Below are 23,532 nucleotides of genomic sequence, written 5' to 3' on the forward strand. Positions count from 1 at the left end.
AGTGTATGTACAGTATAGCCCAAAATTTATTCTTTGGGTTTGGACAAAGCAGGGAAGGTTATTCTTTGCTGTCTGTGTCCTGGTATACAGTTTTCTCTTTACTTCCTACCCTGGAGACCTGGAATAAGGAAATATCACTAAAGTGATGGGAATTCCTGCCTTAGACAGTTGTTACATGAACATTTGTTTCCCATAATGTCTCTCAACAGGAAGTGAGTGGATATGTTTTCAATTTAAAATAAATTCCCTCTTATGCCCTGTACACACGACCGGTTTTGCCGTCGGAATAAACTCTGAAGGTTTTTCCGATGGAGTTCCGACGGAATTCCGCTCAAGCTATCTTGCATACACACGGTCACACCAAATTCCAACAGTCCAAAACGCGGTGACGTACAACATGTACGACGGGACTAGAAAATGTAAGAAAACTTGGACTAAGAACTTACAGTGATTGTAAAGTCTTGTTTTTTTTCTATAAAAATAACAAACATGTTATACTTACTTTCTCTGTGCAGTGGACAGATCCTCCTCTTCTCTGGTCCCTCGCTCCTGTTGAGTGCCCCCACAGTAAGTACCCGAGCCGCAGCTCCCTGTGTCCATTCAGCTACAGGGCCCCGCCCCCTCTCTCTCTCCTGATTGGCTAACTGAATTTGACTGACAGCATTGGGAGCCAATGGCGCCACTACTGTGTCTCAGCCACTCAGGAGGAGAGTCCCGGACTGCCGAGGCATTTGTGGACATCACTGGGTAGAGATGGGGCTCAGGTAACTATTAGGGGGTGCTGGGGCAGCTGCTGCACACAGAAGGCTTATCTTAATGCATAAAATAAAACACTTTCTGCCTTTACAATGACTTTAAGCTGCCCGTGTTAGTCCCTGTCAAGAGGGTTTACCACTAACAGACATGGTCTTCACCAGGCACAGAAGGAGAAGGGGGACTAAGCAATCTTCTTCCCATACCAAGGAGGGGTCCTGGAGGGCAATCTAGCAAAGAACCTTATGGGCAGCCTTCATCACCCAGGTTCCAGGTGATGAATCTCCTCTGGACAGAGGAAACACTAAAAACTGACCAGTTCGACGGAAGGACATCCTTTTAAAGTGTCTTTGATGATGTGTTTTCAGTTCCTGTTGGAGGAGGTACCTATATCACATGCTGTTCTGGAAGACATTTGAGAAAAAAGTTTTGCCTTTGGTTGTAGTTTAAGACTAACCTCTTGGTCTGGTGACAACTGTATATTTTGGGTTTCCCCTCACTTTCTGTATTGGTGACAGTGGTCAGAAGGACAAAAAGGTGTGTGAATCTCCTCAGCGGAGACACAGACACCCTTCTGCATAATATCTAAAACAAAAAATAGTTGCCTTTGCACACACATCCAGCCTTATCTTGAATTGTACTTGTGCGGAATGACTTCATAAAAATGATCAGACCTACAGACAAAGGGGTCAGTGCAATGACCTCTTTTATTGAATATCTGGATGAGATACAGTAACTAAGCTGAATATGAATCTGTAAGGTTGGATGCTGTAAAAGATATTTACAATGTGTAGTAGACATTTAGAGATCCTTACTAGATAAAGGAAATACTAGAACACAAAATCATGTGGAGACTGTGTAATAGTGTCTGTAATTCCGGAACACCACTTTAACTGGATCAATATCCTGAACTATATTCATCAGAGCAGTAGAGTTGAAAGGCTAAACTAACTGTGCCAAGTACCTTCTATTTAAGTAACTAGCAATCCTGCAGGATCTGTGAGGTCTATTGTGGTCATGTCTTTTATGTCACACACTTGAATGCATACTATTGTTATCATCCATATGAGGAAAGGCCTGCAGTTGACAAGGGAAAGGGTGCACTTCATATACCGCTATTGTGGCCCCTTTAAATGGGGCAACCACATATATCGTCAAAGCTGCAGAACATACTGGGATCGATAAGGCTTCATTGGTTGGAATGTCACATATGTATGTTTCTAACATTACCGCACTCTTTGCTGAACATAACAAATATTTGCCACTCAACTGTTCAGTTCACTATGTTCTATATTATTAAGGCAGCTGCTGGGGTTTGTAGGTACAATGAAAAGTCTAAAGAGGGCTTATTTGCGCATCTTTTGGAATTTCAGCATAGTGTTATGGGCCAGTAACAGTATATAGAGGGCAGAAGAGTGCCTGAGTAGTAAGCATATCTCCCTTGCAGCACTGGGGTCCTCAGTCTCAATTCCCACCAGTGCATGCTCTTTTTGTGCTTACATGGGTTTCCTTCCACACTCAACAGTGATACTTGTAGGTTACTTGGCTTCTGTCTAAAATGACCCTAGTGTATGTATGTATGTATGTATGTATGCGTGTAAGCTAGGGACCTTAGATTGTAAGCTCCTTATGGACAGGGATTGGTGTAAATAAATAGTATATAAAGTGTTGCTTACATTGACAGTGCTATACAAATACCTGCAATCATTAATAACAAAATAAATATAAAAAATCACCTGATCTCATTTAAATTCACATTCAGATAGGACCTCCCAAACTTGTTAACCTATAAAAGTCACTTGTGGATCTATAATGCTGATGTATTGGTATGTGCAAGACAATATAATTAGTGACGTTTGCAAACAGCATTAGTATGAAAACCTGTAAGCAGCAGGACTTGTGAATGTGAATGTGAAAATTAATAGCTTCAAGAAGCAATTAAAGCTATACAAAAAGACATTTCCATCAATCATATAAATAAAGTTCATGTTACCTTTTATTTTTCTATAGCTTTTTACAGAATGTACAGCTATTTTTTTATTTTTTTTATTTAAAGAGTAACTCCACTTTCGTTAAAAAAAAAAATTCAAAACAAAAAAAACCTACCCCTCTGGGTGATCGAAGGATTTTAACAAACATTTTTGCAGATTCTTACTTGTTTCTGCTCTGAAGAAAAAGAGGTTTGTCTTTGAATACGGATTCTGAATAGAAGCGACAAATTAATTTTAAACAGCTGATGTACTTCCATGGCTCAAATGAGAAAAGTTGCAGTGTCAGCATTCCTTCAGAAGCGATTAAACCTAAGGCTGGTTTGACACAGAGCGTACTACGTGAAAGTGCATCTCCTCTTTGATCCCCGCTGAGCAGGAGATAACAGGTCCATGTCTGCTTCACTATGCAGAGCGGATACGAACACAGCCCCGCTGTTCTCCATGAGATGGTCAGAGGAAAACGGTCCATTTTCATCCGATCTGATGGACGGATGGAGAATGGCTCCCCCATCATCTGTTTTTGGTAGGCAGGATCGGATGCCACCGGGTATCTGTCTGCTGACATCTGCCACACCATAGAGAGCAATGGCTGGTCTGATCCGGTACGTCTGAAAAACAGACAGGCGGACTTCATCAGACCACCCGTGTGAAACCAGCCTTAGGGAGTATCTCACCAAACATGACATTTCTGTTGCAGAGGATGCCTAAAGTCTGACATGTTACTTGGTTCAGACTTCAGGGAAATTCAGTGACCCAATTACACGAGCAGGAATTTACATTTCTGTGGAAGTTTTGTACACCAACTGTGTACAGAAGGCCCCTAGGCTGCCATATTGAAATTAATTTTACAGAAAATTACAGCACTGCAGATTGAAAGGAAAGGTCATTTATAAGAACATTAAAGCGAACCTTCAGTCATTTTTCCATCTATTAAATCCTCAGCCCTTGTTGTTTTAACTTTGAATAGTTTTTTTTCCTGCCATTAAATACCTTATACAGCCCAGTTCCTGTTTCTTGTCTGGTCATTAGCCTAGGCTTATGACATCATGCACAGCTCTCTCTCTCACTCTCGTGAGAGTGTGCCAGGAAGGGAGGGGGGGTGAGTCATAAGAGGGCCAATAAGAGCTGCAGGGCTGCAGAGCCGGAGGTGTGCCTCTGTGTGTCTGTGTAAATCCAGGAAGTGAACAGGCAGCAGCTTCAGCTGCCCACAGTTAAAATGGTTGCAGCCAGACTCAGTGAAGAGAGATTTCTGCAGCATATTTGGCAAGTACAGAATTACATTATATATAAAATAATATGCAAAGTGGTTGGAGGGAAGCTTTAGAATGGCAAAGATGTTTTTATTACAAAATATGTGAGCAGACTGCAGTTCCTCTTTAAATTACAATATGGATTGTGTAGCAATTGTATTTGCTACATTCTTTTTTTTTATTTTATTTGCTATTTTTTTTCACAAAAGTGGAGTTACTGTTTAACTTCCCGAAAGGCCTAGCCAAATCTTTCATTTGTTCACAATTAGAAAATATCAGAAGCTCTGTCACAGCTGTCTGTTTCTCCTGTGGGGAGATATCCCTTCAACTCTTATTCCAGAGACATGACAGAAAGTCAGGGCAAATCTCTCCAGGGTAGGTGGAAATCCCACCATTGACAGCTTTCACCCCAGTGGGTGATTTCCCCTAACCTCCTTTTCTCGTGACAGCTGCAAAAAGTCACAATCTTTCTCAATGACACCTGTCAACAGAACAGAAAATGAGGGGAGATCCCCCTGGTGGGGACACTTTTAGAAGCACTGACCTTTATTCCACCCTTTCTTGAAGTTTTAATGGCAGTACCACCCTAAGGACTACCATGGCTCTTATATACACTCCTAATATATCACTCAATAAAGTTGGGATCAGATGCAATAAATGATAGGGAAGGAGGATCATACAATTTGGTAAATTCTTATCTCAGCCTACAACTATGACATAATAATACACTGCATATATTCATGTATTGGTAAAATGACTTCTATTTCATGAGGATGTGTTCTTAGATGATGTGTATAAATTACCAGTTCTACCCAAAGTGTACCCTACAAGCAATGAATAGTTTATTTCAGCAGTTTGACAGATTGGGTCTTTTGTAGAGCTCCTCCTCGGATTGGGACCCTCTTGAGGGCGAGATCTGTATCAGCCAAGGGACCTCCTGTGAGCTTAGATGGTGTGCTTTCTACAGTCACAACACGGCCACCAGCAACCTGCAAAGGAATAGGCAACAATTGGGACAACATATATTGGAATGAAAGTACCTGTACTCAGGGCTGCTGTTAGAAATCATGGGGCTCCATACAGACAACCTGACACGGGGCCCCATACAGTCACTGCTTCAGTTATGAATGAACACAGTGAGTGATCGGTACCGATTACTCATTGTGTTCATTCTGTAAAGGAAGGGGATGGTAAATATGACATGACATATTTACCAGACCCTTCCCCCACTGTCAATCTTGAAGGATCCTATTGTGTTCTTGCAGCTGCCGGTGAGAAGCAGAGGAGGGAAGCCGGCAGCACTGCAGGGGAGGGGGGGGCACACTGGGGGAGCCTGGGAATCAGGGGGAAATGTATGCTGCATATAGACATGTGCAGAACAAAAACATTTGTTTTGTTTCAATTTGTTATTTACATAAACTTGTTTAGTTAAATTTGTTTCATTCGTTTAATTCATTTTCAGGATTCGTTTCGTTTATGCGTTTTCGAATCGATTCAAATTTTTAGATTCGAATTCAGATTGATTAGAAAAGTTTTCAAATCAATTTCAAATAATTTTTCGAATCCAAATTCAGATTAATTTGAAACGTTTTCAAATCAATTTCAAATAGTTTTCGAATTCCAAAGGAGAATAAAATAGAATATAAAAAATAAAATAGAATAGTAAAAAATATAACAGAAAATAAAATAATATAATATAATAGAGTAAAACAGAACGAAAAATAGGATAGAAAATACAAGAACTGAATATAATGGAATTGAATAGAATAGAAAGGAATAGAATAAAATAGAACGATTATTACCACCTTCTGAAATTCGAATAAAATTAAAAAAAAAACAATAGAATAGAATAGAAATAATATAACCATTTTTCCAAAATTCAAATAGAATCAATTTGAATTTGAATTGAATATAAAAGGATAGCGTAGAATAGAATAGAAAATAACACAATAGTATAGAAAAAAACAACAACAGAATAGAATAAATATATAACCAACTTCCTATTCTAATCTATTCTTTTCTATTCTATTCAAATTGATTCAAATCTGAATTTTGGGAAGCGGTTATATTCTTTCTAGTCTAATCTATTCCATTCTAATGTTTTTTTTTAAATTATACTCTTTTTATTTGTTTATTCTATTCTATTCTTTTCTATTCTATTATTTTATTTTCAATTATTTTCTTATCAAATTTATTCTATTCAAAATTTGAATTTCAGAAATGCATATTCTTTCTATTCTATTCTGTTTTTGTCTATACTATTCTGTTATTTCCTGCTCTTTTCTAATCAATTCTTTTCTATTCTATTCAAATTCGAATTGATTCTATTTGAATTTCAGGAAATGGTTGTATTCTTTCTATTCTATTCTACTGTTTTTTTTAATTCTGTTCTTCTCTATTCTATTATAGTCTATTGAATTTTTTTCTTATGTATTCAAGTTCAAAGTTATTCTATTTGAAATTTGAATTTCAGAAGATGGTTATTATCTATGTTATTCTATTATATTCTATTTGTTTTTATTATATTCTAGTCTATTCTGTTCTTTTATTTTCTATTCTATTTTGTTTTACTCTATTATAGTCTATTCTTTTATTTTCTGTTATATTCTTTTCTAGTCTATTACTTTTTTCTATTCTATTCCTCTATTTTCTATTCTATTTTATTCTCTTTGGAAATTGGAAAACTATTCAAATTCAAAAACTTTTCGAATTCGAAAACTATTCAAAAATGATTTAAAATCGATTCAAATTCGAATTTGGTCCAAATTTTTTCTTTACGTTATTTCGCATTCGTTTAAATTCAGTACAATTATAATTTGGAATCTCGGATACATCCGAATTTCCAAAAAACAAAAATTTGTCCAAATTTTAATTTGTAACAAAATGAACCGCACATGTCTAGATGCATAGGACCCATTGTGGCTGGGGGGGGGACTGGAACCTGTCCTTTGTATGGCTCTCTCTGCAGCAGCTGAAAGCCAACGGGAGGCAGAGGAAAAGAAGCCAGCTTTCAGCTGCTACAGAGAGAGCCAAACAGGGGATTGGTTTCAGTAATTGCCCCCCGATCATCTTCCCTACCCACATCTGATTCACCCTGCTGCCTAGGCCCCCCTGCTGGCCTGGGACCCATACAGGAGGACTGGTGGTACCCCCTTATCCATAGCCCTGCCTGTACTCACACAGGTCAACGTACCTGGCTAGACTTGGGATGGTTCAACCTTTAGCTCAAATGGCCATACACAGCAGCATGACTAATCAGTAATCATAATGCAGATGTAATCGATGTACAACTACATCTACCATCTCAGTTATTGGATACTGGAGCCGTAAAGTCTTGTCTTAAAAGTTATGGTAGTCTACACATGGACCAATTAGCACTGGAGTAGGTCTAGAAAAACCTACTTTGCCTGGTAGCCTGGCTGTATATAGAGATCTTTACTCATTAACCCCATTCATGAACCACACCTGAAAAATACCACCCTTTCAGCAGGTTCCCTGTTCCAGGAGGGTGTAAACAAGGTGATTCCCCGTTCAGCCTAGTGACCTAACAGATCTACTGTACCCGGTGATCGGAAACAGTGATCTCTGTCATGTTTCAGTAAGCCCATCCCCCTACAGTTAAAACATGCTGAGGGAACACAGTTAACCCCTTGATCGCCCCCTAGTGTCAATCCCTTCCCTGCCAATGACATTTTTACATTGATCAGTACAATTTTTATAGCACTGATCAATGTAATAATGTCACTGGTCCCCAAAAAGTGTCAATTGGGGACAGATTTGTCCACCGCAATGTCGCAGTCCCGCTAAAAATCGCAGATCGCCACCATTACTAGAAAAAAACAATAAAAAATAAAATAAAAGTCCCTAAATCTATCCCGTAGTTTGTAGACGTGATAACTTTTGCACAAACCAATCAATATATGCCTTTTGCGATTTTTTTTTACCAATAATATATAGAAGAATATATATCGGCCCAAACTGATGAATAAATTTGTTTTCTTATATATTTTTTGGATATGTATTACAGCAGAAAGTAAAAAAAAATTTTGGTCTTTTTTTTGTTTATAGCGCAAAAAATAAAAACCGCAGAGGTGATCAAATACCACCAAAAGAACGCCCTATTTATGGGTAAAAAAGGACGTCAATTTTGTTTGGGTACATCGTTGCACAACCGCGCAATTGTCAGTTAAAGCGACGCAGTGCCGTATCGCAAAAAATGGTCTGGTCATTGAGGGGGCAAATCCTTCTGGGGCTGAAGTGGTTAAAATCAGATCACTTTCAGCTGCAGCAGGCTTCAGAGATCGATTTGATCTCCCCACAGACGACAGTCAATCATAAACGTTAGAACTAGACAAAGCTTTTCAGGCAGCTCTTTCTTACGTACCGTAGTATTAAGGTTTGCGATTTGTGTAGAATGGAAGGTTGAATTTTGCGGTCTGGCTTTCGGTCTCGATGATTCAATGGATTTTTCCTGAAGCCGTTTTGCTTTCTAAAACAAAAATATAATCATATTGGCACTAATACGCATCCGTAAAAACTATTTTTTAGCTATAATTTCTTTTTTTTTGTTTAATTATTTTTTTGGACGAAGGAAGGGAAGGCTTAAAATCCCTGTTGGGTTATTTCATAGCTGTCTCTGATTTCCCTTTGCAACAAAAAATTTGAGGAAAATCACCTATAATGACAATTTTTATCGGAACATTTGCCCCCATCAGAAGAAAATCTCAAAATTAAGGTACAGGGTGGCGCCTGTTGTGTAGGGGTGATGCGTGCGTTGTCACAATGCATGGCAGGGTTTAGAAGTTACCCTTAGTTCTTGCTCTAGTGGCATCTTTATAATGTTGGACTACCCTTACTTTCTTCCTTTGTGACTATGGTAACCGGTAAAAAAATAGGGTGAGAGGTGAGTCCCCCCGAATAGAGAGACAGCAATAAAAGCGTGACAGAGGGCCTAGCCCTTCCCATGCTATCTAACAAAAAAAAAATTTTGTCTTCACATACACCTTATTAGAAACATGTTTAAAGTCTACAAAGTAAAATTTGTATCAAATCTTTATTTTATTCATAAACATTTAAAATCTTATTCTAAAAAAAAAGCCCGGTACTAGCTGCTGGGTCATATATGCAGAGCAGAGGGAAAAGGTAGTGTGTCCTTCATTTAACGCTTTCAGAGGTACATGTAATTTAAAGAATATGTAAACCCAACATTTCATATTACTGATATGTGCCTGCTGTACCGTGTACTTGTATGAGAAAGTCTCCTGTACTGTTTGTATTGCTTCCTTTGTGTGAAATCCCTGGTGTTCCTGCCAGTCTCTCTGCTTTCCTATGAAAAAATGACCACACTGAGCATGAGAGCACAGTGTGGTCAGTTCTCTAGGTGTGCTGGGAACTCAGCCTGCTCTCCTCCAATGATCAGGCTTGTGCTGACCCTGACCCCCCCACAGCCATTCAATGGGAAGTTCAGTGTGCTGCTGTTTCTCCTCCCCCAGCTCCTTATGAAGCTAAAAACATGGGGTATGTGATCACTTACAAAAAAAAGGGGGGGGGGGGTATTTGTAATTTTTTGTTTTTGTTTTACCTTTCATTTCCAATTTAAAATGAGTGGGTTGTTTTACAAGATGGGGGTCCACATATTCTTTAGCCACTTCACACTCACCGGCCGTCAAATAACAGCTGGGCAGCGCGGCTCTCGTTCTGGGTGGACGTCATATGACGGCTCTCCAGAACGACCGTTCTCGCGTGCCCCTAGGGGGCACGCATCGCGGCGATCGGTGGTGCGGTGTGTCAGTCTGACACACCACTACACCGATCTCGGTAAAGAGCCTCTGACGGAGGCTCTTTACCATGTGATCAGCTGTGTCCAATCACAGCTGATCACGATGTAAACAGGAAGAGCCGTTGATCGGCTTTTCCTCACTCACGTCTGACAGATGCGAGTAGAGGAGAGATGATCGGCTGCTCTCCTGACAGGGGGGGTCTGTGCTGATTGTTTATCAGCGCAGCCCCCCTCGGATGCCCACCCAGGACCACCAGGAATTGCCACCACACTGGACCACCAGGTATGCCACCCTAGACCACCAGGGAAATGCCAATCAGTGCCCAGGCAGCTGCCAATCAGTGTCCATCCCCAATGCCTGCCAGTGCCATCAGTGATGCCTATCAATGCCATCTATCAGTGCCGCATATCAATGCCCATCAGTGCCACGTATCAGTGCCCAGCAGTGCTGCCTATCAGTGCCCAGCAGTGCCGCCTATCAGTGCCCAGCAGTGCCGCCTATCAGTGCCCAGCAGTGCCGCCTATCAGTGCCCAGCAGTACTGCCTATCAGTGCCACCCATAAGTACCCATCAGTGCAGCCTTTCAGTGCCCAGTGTCACCTATTAGTGCCCATCAGTGCCACCCATGAGGGCCCATCAGTGCCACCTATGAGTGCCCATCAGTGCTGCATATCAGTGCCACCCATCAGTGCCTATCGTCAGTGCCACCTGATTGGTGCCGCCTTATCAGTGAAGGAGAAAACTTACTTATTTACAAAATTTTATAACAGAAACAAAATAAAAACTTTTTTTGGTCTTTTTTTATTTGTTTAGCAAAAAATAAAAAAATAAAAACACAGAGGTGATCAAATACCACCAAAAGAAAGTTCTATTTTTGGGAACAAAATGATAAAAATTTTATTTGGGTACAGTGTAGCATGACTGCGCAATTGTCATTTAAACAGCGACAGCGCTGAAAGCTGAAAATTGGCTTGGGCAGGAAGGGGGTTAAGTGCCTGGTATTGAAGTAGTAAGCTCCTGCTAACAAACACTAAAAAAAAAAAAAAACACATTCTACATTACTATTATTGTTATCCAATCCTATTTATTTGATATAGGGTGTATATGCATGAAGACAGTAAATTAACATTACCTTTAATGCCTCATAATTGGATGTCCTGGCCAGGAATTTATCCCATGTTTTCATGACTATTTCACTTTGTTTGTGGTTGGCTTTTATCTGAAATAAGAAAACCCGATCAAAAATGAATTAGAAGTGACGATGAATCATTTACTCTTGGACCCTTTTTACATCAGCCGAAGAGTCAAGAAGACTGGACATTACATGAAAACAATGACCAGTACTGGACTGGCCAGGCAACTAAAGATCTTTGTGTCTGTACTACAGGTCTGCAATGTCATTTGCAATTTTCATCTAGAAGATGAGGTGGGAGAGGTGGGGTCTTTAATTTGTATTTCAGGTACTCTGTAAAAGCTGTTGACGTGAGTTATCGGCCATGTAGAAAGTACATTGATTTCAGCGTGTTGGCAGACCCATAGACTTGCATTGTGAATTGGAGCAACAAAGCATAAGCATTGTGCAGCACTAAGCAAGAAGGAGAGTATCTACTGAGTAAATAAGGCATGTACTCAGAAAAAAAAAGCTATGCATGCCTTCATACTAATAGATAACATTATATAAGTAAATCACTCGGAATCCTGAAAATATTTAAAAATACAATACATTCGAAAATTAAATTACATTTAGAGACTAAAGTCATACCATTGAAATAAAATTGATAACACAAGCCAATCCATCCACTTGTTTAATGTGGTTCTAAAGGCTGAAGGTTTTCTTCCTTTAAAGTAGGGATATGAAATTAGTGGACCTCCAGCTGTTGCAGAACTACAAGTCCCATGAGGCATAACAAGACTCTGACAGCCACACGCATGACACCCAGAGGAAGAGGCATGATGGGACTTGTAGTTTTGCAGCAGTTGGAGGTCCGCTAATTGCATATCCCCGCTTTGAAGCATTCTCCACATTAAGGTAAAAAAAACCTTCTGAGTGAAGCTCCCACCCAGCCCCCTATACTCACCTGAACCTAATCTGGATCCAGTGATGTGCACGACAGCAGTGGGTCTCTCTACTCTCTCCCTCCTCATAGGCTCAGAGACATTGGCTCCTGCTGCTGTCAATCACAGCCAGTGGAAAAGCAGCAGGGGGGCGGGCCAAGCCACTTTCCGTGTGTCAATGCACACACAGAGCGTGTCTCAGGAGTGAGCCTGCATGAGTGCCCCCGTAGCAAGCAGTTTACTATCAAGAAGAGGAGAAAATTGATCGCACACTCGGATCCGAAAGATGCTGTTGAAATTTCTTTATCGTAATAAGCCAGACAAAATTGCAAGCATGATTAGTTGACGCGTTTCACACAAAAGAACTGTACTTGTTCACAACCTATGGTAGGCACTTGGCAGGGGGAAGAGCCAGGAGCACCTGCGGAGGACCCGAGAAGAGGAGGATCAGGGCTGCTCTGTGCAAAACCATTACACAGAGCAGGCAAGTATGACATTATTATTAAAAAAAATATGGGTTTACAATCACTTTAAGCTGCAATGCAAGATTTCACTATGCATTGAGGAAAGCTTCAGCCGAAACGCGTTAGGATCTGTTGGATTCTGTTATTGCTGTAGTGCAAAATTAAACTTTTTCATTAGGAAGCTATCGAGTTGCCGGCTTATGTCTCTTATGGACCTTCAGTGAACGCCCCAGCCAGAGCACCGACTCTCATACACTCTTCAACATATCGGTAGGGCTGGGGTGAGTCTGTGTGCTTCACTAGCAGGCATTGAGAGAAGCTGAAAGAAGCACGATGACAGCTAAAACAAGCAGGCTGCAGCTGTCACAAAGTACTATAGTATGTAAAATAAATAAATACGGTTTAAAAGTTTTCCAAGATTATTAAAAACGGTTAAACATGAAATAATTGAAAATAACTTTTTTTGGCCATTTGTCAGCTTATAATAAAAAACAAAACAAAAAAAAAAAACCCTATGAGCAGGGAATTTATTAAAATAGTATTCCGAATAGGAAACATACACTCACTGGCCATTTTATTAGGTACACCTTGCTAGTACCGGGTTGGACCCCCTTTTGCCTTCAGAACTGCCTTCATTCTTTGTGGCAGAGATTCAACAAGGTATTGGAATATCATATATGAATATATGAAATACAATGTCCATATTGACATGATGGCATCACACAGTTGCTGCAGATTTTTCAGCTGCACATCCATGATGCGAATCTTCCGTTCCACCACATCCCAAAGGTGCTCTATTGGATGAGATCTGGTGACTGTGGAGGACATTGGAGTACAGTGACCTCATTGTCATGTTCAAGAAACCAGTGGTGAGAGGATTTGAGCTTTGTGACATGGTACATTATCCTGCTGGAAGGAGCCATCAGAAGATGGGGACACTGTAGTCATAAAGGGATGGACATGGTCAGCAACAATACTCAGGAAGGCCTTGGAGTATAAACAATGCTCAATCAGTACTAAGGAGTCCAAAGTGTGCCAAGAAAATATCCCCCCCACACCATTACACCACCACCAGCCTGAACCATTGATACAAGGCAGGATGGATCCATGATTTCATGTTATTTACGCCAAATTCTGACCCTACCATCTGAATGTCACAGCTGAAATCGAGACTCATCAGACCAGACAATGATTTTGCAATCTTCTATTGTCCAATTTTGGTAAACCTGTGTGCATTGTAGCCTCAGTTTCCTGTTCTTAGCTGACAGGAGGGGCACCCGGTGTGGTCTTCTGCTGCTGTAGCCCATCTGCTTCAAGGTTTGACGTTTAGTGCATTGAGAGATGGTATTCTACATACCTAGGTTGTAATAAGTGTTTATTTGAGTTACTGTTGCCTTTCTGTCATCTCAAACCAGTCTGCCCATTCTCCTTTGACCTCTGACATCAACAAGGCATTTTCGTCCACACAACAGCCGCTCACTGGATATTTTCTCTTTTTCAATTTATTCTCTGTAAACCCGAGAGATGGTTGTGCGTGAAAATCCCAGTAGATCAGCAGTTTTTGAAATACTCAGAACAGTCCGTCTGGCACCAACAACCATGCCATGTTCAAAGTCACTTAAATCCCCTTTATTCCCCATTCTGATGCTCAGTTTGAACTTCAGCAAGTCGTCTTCACCACGTCTAGAAGCCTAAATTCATTGAATTGCTGCCATGTGATTGGCTGATTAGCAATTTGTGTTACCAAGCAATTGAACAGGTGTACCTAATAAAGTGGCCGGTGAGTGTATATCTCCTTGTTCTGTTTCTGGGACAGGAATGACAAGGCACAGACAATTGAGATGCCAGTTGTGAGCCAGGTTTTCTCACCTATTAGCAGTAATGATTGGCACATTATAATAGCACATGTTTTTTTACCTTCATGCATTCTATGCATGAAGACAAAAAAAACCTCCTGTGTGCAGCACCCCCCCCCCCAGCCCCCCTAATACTTACCTGAGCCCCCTCTTGATACAGCGATGTCCACGAGAGCCTTGCCTCTCCGTGTACTCGCACTCTTGACTGGCTTTTGGCAGCAACGAAAGCCATTGGCTCCCGCTGCTGTCAATCACAGCCAGTGAGCCAACCAGGAAGCGGCGGGGTGGAGCCGCAGTTGCATGTGTGAATAGACACACAGGACAGTGCCTTGGGTGCCCCCCAGAACAAGCTGTTTACTGTGGGGGCACCCGGAAGGAGGGAGGAGCCAGAAACGCTGGTGTGGGATCCAAGAGGAGGAGGATCCAGGCTGCTCTATGCAAAACCATTGACTAGAGCAGGCAAGTAAAAGGCTTTAATATCACTTTAATCTTCCTTCTTTCCAATCTTCCTTTGCGAGGGAAAGCGGAGGCTTCTCTAATGTAAACTGTGGTACTTTTTTACATTTGAGATTGCAGTGAATGGCCATCACATGACACAGAGCCGCTCCAAACAGCTCTGTGCATTTAGCCTGTGCTCTAATGGCAGAGGGAGCAGAGGCACTGTGCGTGTGTTTGGCGCATGCACAAACATAAACAAACAAGACTTCATATACAAACCTGTCAGAATAACCACTTCCCCCTAGTGGTTGTTTTACTACAATGGCTGGTGTAGGGTTGGTAAACAAAAAAAAGACACTAATATCTCAAAATATGCATTGACTGAAAAATGATAAATTGTACGCTGGGCAAGAATTAAAGTGATTGTAAGGGTTTGTTTTTTTTTTTTTTTTTTTAAATAACAAACATTTCATATCATACTTACCTCCGCTATGCAGCTCTTTTTGCACAGAGTGGTCCCGAACCTGCTCTTCTGGGGTCCCCCGGCGGCTCTCGCAGCTCCTTCCCATATCAGATAACCTCCTCGGAGAAGCGCTTCCCCGAGGGGGTTACCTTACGGGCCCACTCCCGAGTCCAGCATTTGCGTCCACAGACACTAATGCCAGACTCAGCTCCGCCCCCCGGTGCCCACGTCATTGAATTTGATTGACAGCACTGGGAGCCAATGGCTGTGCCGCTATCAATCTAGCCAATCAGGACACGAGACACTGGCTAGAGCTGATGTGCTCGTCCCCGGGGCTCAGGTAAGTAAAACGAGGGCACAGGGGGCTTGCTGCACTGCAAGAGGTTTTTCACCTCAATGCATATAAAAACCACGAAGGTTTACAACCCCTTTAAGCTTTACCTCTGCAAATTTTTGCTGTTCTTCCTGGAGATTCATTTGTTGGTGATTTTCAATCATTTCTGTCTGGTGTGTAGCAACAAGTTTACTGATGTTTTCTGTAGATTTTTCAATGACTTCCAGAGCTTCATAATCAGAGGTTACCGGCTTGATGTTTTCTGCGTTGAGTTCAGCTCTGATCTCACTCCACACTTCTCCTACCTTAAAATACACAAATAGTAATGAGGACTGAAACTGAAAGAACAATGACAACGGTAATAAAATAAATAAAAATGTGGATTACTGGGATAGAAATAGCAGACTATCATCACAAATTGTGAATGTTATTCTTTTGCTTACTAGCCTGGTCATATCCTTGCCCAATCTGCTTCATCTGCTACAGCATTTTACTTCCATCTCAGAGCTCTATGTAAATAAAGTCTTCAACATTGGACTCCCCCCCCAATGCTAGCACATTCAGTTAATATAGACTCCTTGTAAGCATCCCTATATTGGCATTCCCTTGGCTAACTCCTTTCACAAATTATGGGCAACTACCCAGCCTTGATACATAACCTTTGGAATTTATTATTGGAAAGGAATGATACCCTTTTTCTTGGCAAGAATTACAGCAGTTAAGATGGCCATTTTGCCTAACTTCTGTATTATTTTTGAGTGCTCCCAGTACAGGTGCCTTACATGCCTACGTTCTTGCTAGACTAAGATGCTCAATTTAGTTTTGGGTTAAATTTAGACCAAGAATCACCAGACAAATGCTTTTCAACCCAGGGAGATATTAGAGTTCCTTATGTCACCAACTTTTATCAAGCTGAACAAGTTTTCAAAATGGCCTCTTTCATGCTCAATCAAACATATCTATCTTTTAGGTGAGTTTGGAAGCCTATTTAAGATCTTCCATTTCTACTCATGCACCATTATGGCTCCCTCTCTCTCTTACCGTAAGCTTCTCTCCAGCCCTGTTACATCCCACTCTCTTAAAATGAAGTCAAAGGACACTAAGCTCAAAGGGCACAATAGAAAATACAACGCCGATGGGAGCTTGACCAAGTAAAATTTCCAGGAAAATCCCAGCCTGGAACAAAACGTTTCCTACTGCTGCACCCTTCGGGCTTAGTGTCCTTTGACTGAGTGTCAAAGACTTGCATACTATAAGGCCTGAAAAAATCTCTTGTTTTGTACATCTTCTTTTACAGCACACTGATACTCCTATTCGACTTTCTGCATTTGAGCATATTTGTAAAATTATCACTCATACCCATGGGATTATTTCCAATATTATTCCATTTATCGTTTAATCTTGCTTCCCATCAGCTCCTAAATAGACTTTTGGGAATAAAATTTGGAGTCGCCGATATCTCCAAAGGACTTAAATTACATATTAACCTATGTATGACATTTGAAAAAGGTATTTTAGATTTAGAAAATTCGGGACCTGTAGATCACAACTTATTTACCAGTAGAGTTGGCCGCATCCTTCTCACAATGCGGAAATACAGCCAAAGCTCAATTTCTTTCTGCACTCCTGTAATCTGTTTCAGCCGACAGCAGGCTGAAGCTTGCTGTTGGCTGATGTCACAGAGTCAGTCCTGGCTGGGGAAAGATCGTGACCATATGGTTGGGATCCACCCAACCAAATTTAGCTGCATATTTATTGTTACTACTATAACCTACCATCAAACAACAACTGAAAATACATTTTCCTGCTCCCGATGATCGCAGTGATACCACAAATGTGTATGCCTGGATGGCACCTGGCTAAGCCTCTCAGCCACCCGCTGAGAGCTCAAGCAAGCCGCTCTTGCCCCCTCCACAGTCCAGCGCTCCAGTAGCGGCTGACAGTCACCAGCTCTCTGTTCAGAGTGGCGGGGAGAACTGAGCGATCAGCGGTGTCTGATCACACAGTTCTCACCCTTAGATACGGCGGGGCACAGATACAGCATTTCATCAATGTTGCATCCGCCTAGGTAAGTATGATTTAAAAAAAAAAAAAAAAAAACAAACAACAAACCAATACTTCTCTTTTAATCCCTTTTGCGCTGAAGAGTAAAACAAATGTTAATGCCTAAGCAGAATTTTGCAACTTGTTAGTAAACTACTAATGGTGTTAGTAAAACCATACATATCACCACAACTACTTTGTGCATCCAGGTGGATTATACCTTGTTTTTTTTCAGGACAAATTGGGCTTTCATTTGATGGTAAATGGTAATGGATATCGCCTAATTGATTTTTTTTTAATCAAAAGAAAAACTGGCCCAAATTAGTAAAAAAAAATTGTTTTAAATTTAGCTGCATATTTATTGTTACTACTATAACCTACCATCAAACAACTGAAAATACATTTTCCTGCTCCCGATGATCGCAGTGATACCACAAATGTGTATGTTATTTGTTCTTTGTACCCATAGTACAGTTTAGAAACAATAGTGCGCATTTGGCTAACTGACACTGATACTAATTTAAAAAAAATTTCCTTTTTTCAATCCTGCCCAAAATATACTGACCATTACCTTTGACCATTACTTAACCCAACACTAACCCTGACACTTCACTAGAGAGAGTTCCGGGTCCCCCTCCCAGTGAGACCCTGATCTGTGTGCTGGGAGCACGCTGTGCTGCACGCTCCCGGCATGAAGACAGATACACATATATATGCGGCCTCATGGAAAAAAGCCCAGCCCAATGAGGTCGCATATATGCATACTGACGGTGCAAAGGGGTTAAGCTTTCCTGATTGGATACTAATATTTGATTCATACCCCAGTGAGTATCTGTTACTTCCTTGCTTCCCTTCCCCCTATTTTATTCTCAGTTGTACATTATAAGGCAGGGGTCTCCAAATTTCTAAACAAAGGGCCAGTTTATTGTTCTTCAGGCTATAAGAGAGCTGGACTGTTGTCAGTGGGAGTAGAAAATCCCTGGGGCTTGGTGGTCAGTAAAAGTAAAAAAAAAAAAAAAATGACATAGTGCTCTGTCAATTGGAGAAGGAATAGTGCCCCCTAGTTGGTGTCAGTAAAAGGAATAGTGCCTCATCATTGGTGCCAGTGGAAGGAATAGTGTCCCATTGTTGGTGTTAGTGAAAGGAAGAGTGCCCTATTGTTGATGGCTTTGGAAGGAATAGTCCTCAATAATTGGTGTCAGTGAAGGGAATAGTGCCCCATCGTTGATGCCTTTGTAAGAATGGTGCCCCATTGTTGGTGTTAGTGAAAACAAAGTGCCCCATCATTGGTGTCAGTGGAAGAAATAGTGCCCATTCGTTGGTGTCAGTGGAAAGAATAGTGTTCCAATGTTTATATCAGTGGAAGGAAGTATGACCCGTTGTTGGTGTCAGTGGAAGGAAAAGGGCCCCACTATTGGTGTCAATGGAAAGAATGGTGCCTCATTTTTGGAGTCAGTAAAAGGAATAATGCCTCCTATCAATTATGAAGAAATAATGCCCCAAGGGCTGGATAAAGGCAGACAAAGGGCCGCAGTTTGGAGACCATGTTAAAGGACTACCAAAGTGTGCCCAATTAACGGGTATCTATAGCCAACACTTGTTTCAGTTTTCTATAGTGAATGATTAGAACTCCAGTCAAGTTTTTATTGCTTGTATTGCGGTAAAGGTGTGGAGCGCTGGGCTATTAGTTAATGTTTGCCATTTATACAAATGTTGAAATACAGTATTAAACTGCCACTTACTTTAAAATCAAGATATCTGCTTATTACACTCAGAGTGACATAATCCAGTGCAGATAAACCAGGCAAATTTTCAAAACCTAAAAGGGATAAGATTTTCAAATTATATAGTGTAAAAAAAAGATTTTGCCAAACAATTTCTGCATTTGTGAAGGGCGCCATCTGGATTACTGAGTTCTAAATAGACCCTGCAGGTCTAGATCACTATACCCTGTTACTTTGGTGGTCAATGTAATGCCTCCTGCTAAGTGACGTTGGGACCAGAAATATGCAGGCACTATCAGGAAGAAAATCAATTCACCACTGCTCATAGTTCAAGGCACACCTTGCCTTCTCTGGTGGAACCCCAGAGTTTCACAAGCCTGATTAAGAAAGAATGCATAACATAATATACTGTGTGCTGTTACATAGAGGCGATGGCTCTTACCTAGCCTGGAAAAGACTGAATAGATTTTGGCTCTGATATTTTCAGCCACTTCCATAATGGCAACACTAAAGCAGTTGGCTGGCATTGCCACGACTTGCTGCTCTTCCTGGAACTGACCAACCAGGGGTCTCTCTGCATCTGTAAATACAGAATAATCCAATTAAATTAGTACATTACATGTATCTGAAGACATAGACATTGGACAATATCAAGCATTACTTGGGACAGTAGGCAAAAATCTTGTGTAGTAATATGTATATTAAACCTTGTGCAAAGTAGTGGTTATTTAGGACTGCTGCAACTTAATCCTGAATACAGGAACCAACAAAACACTGTAAATAAAAAAAAATAAAAAAAAAATCGCTGTACCTTTAAATGTAAATCAATTACCAAACCAGTGCATATAATTAAAGTATAAGACATCTGTGCATAGAAAAATACATGTAAAGATTCAATGAAAAAAAATTCAAACAGATCACTAATTGAGAGATTATATATATATATATATATATATATATTTATTTTATTTTATTTATTTCAGGTACTTATATAGCGCCATCAATTTACGCAGCGCTTTACATATACATTGTACATTCACATCAGTCCCTACCCTCAAGGAGCTTACAATCTAAGGTCCCTAACTCACATTCATACATACTAGGGACAATTTAGATAGGATCCAATTAACCTACCAGCATGTCTTTGGAGTGTGGGAGGAAACCGGAGTACCCGGAGGAAACCCACGCAGGCACAGGGAGAACATGCAAACTCCAGGCAGGTAGTGTCGTGGTTGGGATTCGAACCAGCGACCCTTTTTACTGCTAGGTGAGAGTGCTACATCCACAAATCACATATTCAAAAAAGTCCATATCCAATAAATTCATAATTCAGCGTAAAGTGTCCATGTGCCTTCAAAGTGCTCAAAAGATGTAAAAGTGCTCCAGAGCAGAAAAGGTGCTCCTCAAAAAAAAAGTATATGGCCTCTTACCAGACAGGGGAGAACTCAAATTCTAGAGATCAAATGCGCTAAATCTTTCCAGGATGGCTGACGCTCTCACCAGCAAACATCTGGGTAGTGCAGTGACCCCGTCAGTAAGATACAGCCAAGGTGTCTCCATAACAAGAATACGCGCCTTGATCCGTACTCCACACCCAAGTCTCCAGTAACCATATACGTTAAGCACAGAAAAGGAGAAGCCACATAGCATAATATTGCAAAGGAATTATCATTTAATATAAGATGAAATGTGCTAACATTTTTCCTGTAACTGCAACTGTATTGCTATCACAGGGGATAAAAAATAGGCATCAACATGTAGCTGCAGGCATCACTCTGGTATAACCACTTCAATCCGAGGACGTCATATGATGCCCACCCGAGGAGAAGTGGTTAAGTGACTGTAATGTTTTTGTATTTAATAAATTATTCTTTTTTTAGGTAACACATGCAATAAAACTTATTGGTGGCAAAAAATTGTGTGCTGAAATATCTGGCACTGAAAGTCCTACAGCAGAAACAACCAAACCAATTTAATTTACAGTATATACTCGAGTATAAGCCGACCCGAATATAAGCCGAGGCACCCAATTTTACCACAAAAAAACTGGGAAAACGTATTGACTCGAGTATAAGCCTAGGGTGGAAAATGCAGCAGCTACTGGTAACTTTTCAGGATGCGGTGCGGCACGGACAACACAGAGGCTGCCGGCGTCACTGTGCCCATCAATGCAGCCTCACTGCCCATCATTGCAGCCGCACCATGCCCATCATTGCAGCCTTACAGTGCCCATCATTGTAGCCTCACTATGCCCATCATTGCAGCCTTACTGTGCCCATTATTGTAGCCTAACTGTGCCCATCATCGCAGCCTCACCGTGCCCATCATTGTAGTCTCATGCCCATCATCGCTGCCTCATTGTGCCCGTCATTGCAGCCTCACTAGTAGTGACTGTGCCCATTCATGCAGTCTTAGCAGTCAGTACCTGGATTGCACAGCGGGCATCTCCCGCTGTATCTCGGAGCTCAGTCTGAAATGGTCGACAGCGCTGTGACAAAAGTCCCGCCCTCCTCCTAGACCAGCTCGTGTGATAGACGCAGTGTTCTGTCTATTACACGGGCTGGTCTAGGAGGAGGGCGGGACTTTTGTCACAGCACGGTCACAAAATTTCAGAGTCAGCTCTGAGACACAGGGGTCTCCCGCTGTGTAAGGGAGGGAGAGAGGGGAGCGCTGCAGCCACAGTTCAAAGTGGCCCCAGGTCAAGCAGCCTAATGCCCGGTATCATGGTAGGCCAGTTCGGCCCTGCCCTCACTCGAGTATAAGCCAAGGGGAGCTTTTTCTGCATAAAAAATGTGCTAAAAAAGTCGGCTTATACATGAGTATATACGGTAACCCTCATTTATAAATAGTGCCAATGGAAAACTATTTCCCACATCATATTATTTATTTTCAAACTGTCACTGGGCAAATGACATCTGAAAGGTTACGATAAACAAAAGACAGTTCTTCCAAGCTGATCAATCCTAGTTTTTCAATATTTACCAACAATCCGTCCATAACTGTCTCTCCTTACTCCCAGCTCCTCTTCTTCCTGCTTCCACAATCGGACAAGGAGTTTTGGGACCGTTTCATTATCTTTTCCCCTCCAAGTTAAAATATGTGGAATGGTTTTAGGATTATCACAGAATTCCACCAGTATCCCAAGTAACAGGTTGTTCATGTTTTTCAGATTAAGCTTCAGGACAAAATAAAGACATATAGTGGTGTCAATTACATGGAAAAAAACATGGTACATAAAAATCCTTATTTCATTTAATTCTAGGTAGCCCATAGGTCAACACATTATGACCCGAGTAATAAAACCTGGTAAAGTGTAGAGCGGTCTACTCTTCCCCCGAATGTACAAAAAAGTGGGTTGAGCGGTGCTACAGTAAGATATACACTCACCGGCCACTTTATTAGGTACACCTTGCTAGTACCGGGTTGGACCCCCTTTTTCCTTCAGAACTGCCTTCATTCTTCATGGCATAGATTCAACAAGGTGTTGAAAACATTCCTCAGAGATTTTGGTCCATATTGACATGATGGCATCACACAGTTGGTGCAGATTTGTTGGCTGCACATCCGTGATGCCAATCTCCTGTTCCACCACATCCCAAAGGTGCTCTATTGGATGAGATCTGGTGACTGTGGAGGCCATTGGAGTACAGTGATCTCATTTTCATGTTCAAGAAACCAGTGGTGAGATGATTTGAGCTTTGTGACATGGTGCATTATCCTGCTGGAAGGAGCCATCAGAAGATGGGTACACTGTAGTCATAAAGGGATGGACATGGTCAGCAACAATACTCAGGTAGGCCGTGGCTTTTAAACGATGCTCAATCAGTACTAAGGGGTCCAAAGTGTGCCAAGAAAATATCCCCCACACCATTACACCACCACCAGACTGAACTGTTGATACAAGGCAGGATGGATCCATGTTTTCATGTTGTTTACGCCAAATTCTGACCCTACCATCAGCTGAAATCGAGACTCATCAGACCAGGCAACGTTTTTCCAATCTTCTATTGTCCAATTTTGGTGAGCCTGTGTAATTTGTAGCTTCAGTTTTCTGTTCTTAGCTGACAGGAGTAGCACTCGGTGTGGTCTTCTGCTGCTGTAGCTCATCTGCTTCAAGGTTCAATGTGTTGTGCATTCAGAGATGGTATTCTGCATACCCTGGTTGTAACGAGTGGTTATTTGACTTACTGTTTTGCCTTTTTATCATCTCAAACCAGTCTGCCCATTCTCCTCTGACATCGACGAGGCATTTTCATCTACACAATTGCCACTCACTGGATATTTTCTCTTTTTCGGACCATTCTCTGTAAACCCTAGAGATGGTTGTGTGTGGAAATCCCAGTATATCAGCAGTTTTTGAAATACTCGGACCAGCCCGTCTG

General features: G+C 41.3%; 1 protein-coding gene across 2 annotated transcripts in view; it reads right to left on the reverse strand.

The window, feature by feature from the left end:
* Window positions 1-1,444: 1,444 nt before the first annotated feature.
* CFAP69 (cilia and flagella associated protein 69) overlaps window positions 1,445-23,532 on the reverse strand; it is an 83,318-nt gene continuing 61,230 nt past the window's right edge. For both annotated transcript variants that reach the window (XM_073629702.1, XM_073629701.1), the window contains 7 exons: window positions 22,133-22,325; window positions 19,593-19,730; window positions 19,169-19,245; window positions 15,491-15,688; window positions 10,906-10,992; window positions 8,379-8,483; window positions 1,445-4,983 (listed from right to left, as the gene is read on the reverse strand). In XM_073629702.1, coding sequence (XP_073485803.1) covers window positions 4,837-4,983; window positions 8,379-8,483; window positions 10,906-10,992; window positions 15,491-15,688; window positions 19,169-19,245; window positions 19,593-19,730; window positions 22,133-22,325 — 945 coding nt within the window. In that variant the 3' untranslated portion in view covers window positions 1,445-4,836. The remainder of the gene's footprint in view (window positions 4,984-8,378; window positions 8,484-10,905; window positions 10,993-15,490; window positions 15,689-19,168; window positions 19,246-19,592; window positions 19,731-22,132; window positions 22,326-23,532) is intronic.

This window comes from Aquarana catesbeiana, linkage group LG05 (genome assembly GCF_042186555.1).
Source record: "Aquarana catesbeiana isolate 2022-GZ linkage group LG05, ASM4218655v1, whole genome shotgun sequence".
NCBI classification, from domain to species: Eukaryota; Metazoa; Chordata; class Amphibia; order Anura; family Ranidae; genus Aquarana; species Aquarana catesbeiana.